We start from the raw sequence: 3,581 nt of genomic DNA on the forward strand, positions 1-3,581 counted from the left end.
AAAAAAAAAAAAAAAAAAAAAAAAAAAAAAGGTAAAGTAATGAGAGCCCAGATGCATGACAGTCAGCAATCCTCACTTGGTTGACAAATGGGAAGAGAATAGCAGAGTTTGTGTTTGTTACAGTGCAGGTTGGGGTATATAGCTAAGTGGTGGACTCCTTGCCTAGTATGCACTACACTAGGCCAGGGTTGGATCCCCAGCACTGAAAAAAGGGTGCACTTTCTTACCCCATATGTGTCTGATTAAACTTGAAAAATACAATTTACAATTTTTTTTTTGTACTGGGGATTGAACTCTGGGTCCTTGTGCTTTCAAGGCAGTCGGTGAAACCACTGAGCTAAATCCCCAGCCCCCTATAATTTACATTTTTTTTTTTTTTTTTGTACTGGGGATCGAATTTGTTTGTTTTTTTGAGACAGGGTCTCACTATGTAGTTGAGATTGACCTGAAACTCACTATGTAGTCCAGGCTGGTCTCGAACTCACAGTGATCCTCCTACCTCACCCTCCTGAGTGCTTGGATTACAGGCGTGCACCACCATGCCCGGCTAGAGACTCTTGAGTTAGATCTAGAATGTATGTTTTTTAAAAACTAGTTTATTTTTTTGAGCATGGGTTTCCCACCACACTTTGAGGGACACTTAATTGTGAAAAATAAGGAATATGGCCTGTGTGTCTTTATATTAAACACAAGTTAGGGGTAATGGCAAAGGAAAAGTGCTTAAGGACAGGTGGAGTTCAGGGAGAGCTCATTCAAAGCAACTGTTACCTCAGTTTGGCTTGCTTAACTGGTGCTCCCTGGAGACTAGATCTTTCGTGAGTACTTAAGATGACTGTGTGGCTAAAGTTGGAGATGAGGAGGGCTGCAGCTTTAAGATAAAAGATAACACAGAAAACTGATCCTTTTCTTGTCTCGAAAGTTTAAAGGACCTGTTTTGCCAGGGAAAAAGGCCATGCCATCTCTGTGTTGAGCTGAAGGCAGGTGGAATGAATACATTGTATGTATATCAAATCTTTTTGGTTCATGAGGTACATCTGTTTAGACTTAGGCTCACAGTGAATCATTTTTTCAGTGAAACTAAGCACAGCAGTATTCAATTACAGGATACTAGCTTGAGAAACTTCCATAGAGTTTGAAGAGAAATAGCATAGTTTTGAGAGAGAGGGATGCTGAATTTTGAGAGATAGAGAAAAACATATCTTTATTGGGAAAACAAGATCCTAATTTATCAACCTTCCTAATATTAATAGCATTTTTTGCTACTTAGAAAATTTACCAAGGGTTAGGGCCACTTATCATAGTTGGTGCCCTAAGATATTCTTGTGGTATTTTGGGAAATAGAGTAAATGAAGCAGCTTTGAAATCAGTTAAAGACAGGATAAAACTGAGTTTGTTAATGTTGTTTCTTTTGATACTCTGGAGAAGTCATTTTAAACCAGGATTATTTATAACATCTCAATCTCATGTAGTAAGTAGGGTGCTAGAGGAGGGTTCCAAAGTACCTGTGTGCTGGCATCTCTTTTGAGAATATCCTTGTTTAAGTGCCTTTCCTGGCTCTCTTGGCGTATTGTTTCCCTGTACCTTGATGCCAAAGTATTCCCTCTAGCAAACAGAAATGAGGGAAAAAACCAAATGATTATTGAAGGAATCTGCTGCTTGCTCTTAGCAATGTTTTTTGCCTTCTTATGAATGACATATTTGTGTAATTTTATGTATTTTATGGATTCATATTATCCACAAACTGAGACAGAAAGAGGGTGTATTTTAAGCATGCTTGTCATGGTGTCTCATAAGAGTTTCTATTTCAGGCACAAACAGAGGCTAAAGAAGCAGAAATGAGCAGGAAGGAGTTGGGCCTTGATGAAGGAGCCAATAACTTGAAAGCACTCATTCAGGTAAACTCAGCAGGATGTTTCCACTTTCAGAGTCTGACTCCTATTGCTAGTGCTTTCATAAGAGTATATAAATGGCGCTGTATTTTGTTTTAAGATACAACTCACACTTTTTTTTTTTAAAGAATGTATAAATCAGGGCTGGGTATGATAGTGCACAGCTGTAATCCCAGCACTTTTGGTAAGCTGAGGCTGAAAGGTCACAAGTTTGAGCCCAACCTCAGCAGTCTGATTTAGTAAGACTCTGTCTCAAAGTAAAAAATTTAAAAAGTTCAGGTGGGGCCGGGTGTGGTAGCACACACCTGTAATCCCAGCACTCAGGAGGCTGAGGCAGGAGGATCGCTGTGAGTTTGGCCAGCCTGAGCTACACAGTGAGTTCCAGGTCAGTCTCAACTACATAGTGAGACCCTGTCTAAAACAAACAAACAAAAAGTTCAGATGGGTTCAATCACAAGCCAGTACTGTGCAAAAGAAAAAGAAAAAAGAAAAATAATGTACAGTTTAATATACTCACACTGGAGTTGTACAACCATTACCAGTAATTCTAGAATATTGTCACCATTCCAGAATAAACTCTATCCACTGGCAGTCATTCCCTGTGTTCCTTTTCCCCCAGTCCCTTTTAACACCATTAAGTACTTTCTGTCTCTGTGAATAATGTTTTGAAAGCTGTGTTTTAACTTCTCAGAGCAGACAGAAGGATCGGCAAAAGGAAATGGACAGTTTTCTGGCTCAAATGGAAGCAAAATACTGCAAATCTTCCAAAGGAGGAGGGAAAAAAGCAGCCCTCAAGAAAGAAAAGAAATAACGGAATTTTTCTCTTTAAAGGTCCTAAGGCATCAATTGATGCTATTGTAGGCAAGGTATATTCAAGATTTGAAGGCAGAGTTAACCTAACCCTTAAGAGAAGTTGTCCTTCCAGCCTAAATTATTTAGATTGACTAAACCTAACAATTTCTCAACCTGGTCTTAGATTTCCTAGAAATCATCTGACATCATGAGAATCCCTCACAGGAAGGAATGTGGCCATGATAGTTGGGAGGGCAGTGTCTTGGGAGCTCCCTCTAGGAGATGGGTCTGTCCATCCTGCTTTCAGTGATGTGCACATCTGGGAACCATACTACACCTGGCTAGAACAGAGTACTTGCTGAACAGGTAGCTGTCTTCCAAATAATTGCCAGCTTTCATTTGGTTCTAATGATCTTAAATAGACTCTCTGTCCTTTTTATTAGTCAGGTTTTGTACTCTTATCCTTAAATTAAAGGAGAAATAGGTATTTAGATTACTTCAAACATTTTTGTAAAGTTGTGTGTGATTAAATAAACAAGTAAAAAAAAAGTTCTGGTGGCTTTTTAAATGATCCCATTGATCATTTAAAATGTGATCTAGAAGAAATATGAATGGTATTTAGGGTAGACAAAAAGATTTTTTAAAATTTCTAGTCAGCATTATAATAGCCTGCATAAAGAGCTCTTGTTTCCTCCTCTGTAAGAGTTAACCCATGGTGTCATATCAGACATATAATTTTGGTTTCATTTCAAGAAATAAACTGCACTAGCTTTGAGAGAACACAGGCAAAAGGGTAAGGAAGGGGCTGGGGATTTAGCTCAGTGGTTCCACCACCTGCCTTGTGAGTGCAAGGACCGGACTTTGATCCCCAGTACTTAAAAAAAAAAAAAAAAAAAAAAA

General features: G+C 38.7%; 1 protein-coding gene across 1 annotated transcript in view; it reads left to right on the forward strand.

Moving 5' to 3' along the window:
* The window catches only part of Dnajc9 (DnaJ heat shock protein family (Hsp40) member C9), a 7,090-nt gene extending 3,553 nt beyond the window's left edge, over nucleotides 1-3,537 (forward strand). Inside the window, exons 4-5 of the mRNA XM_010606692.2 lie at nucleotides 1,809-1,895; nucleotides 2,581-3,537. Of these exons, the coding sequence (XP_010604994.1) occupies nucleotides 1,809-1,895; nucleotides 2,581-2,700 (207 nt within the window). The 3' untranslated portion in view covers nucleotides 2,701-3,537. The remainder of the gene's footprint in view (nucleotides 1-1,808; nucleotides 1,896-2,580) is intronic.
* The last annotated feature ends 44 nt before the right edge of the window (nucleotides 3,538-3,581 follow it).

The sequence above is a fragment of the Fukomys damarensis genome, unplaced genomic scaffold (assembly GCF_012274545.1).
Source record: "Fukomys damarensis isolate Sample0158 unplaced genomic scaffold, DMR_v1.0_HiC HiC_scaffold_20, whole genome shotgun sequence".
Lineage (NCBI taxonomy): Eukaryota > Metazoa > Chordata > Mammalia > Rodentia > Bathyergidae > Fukomys > Fukomys damarensis.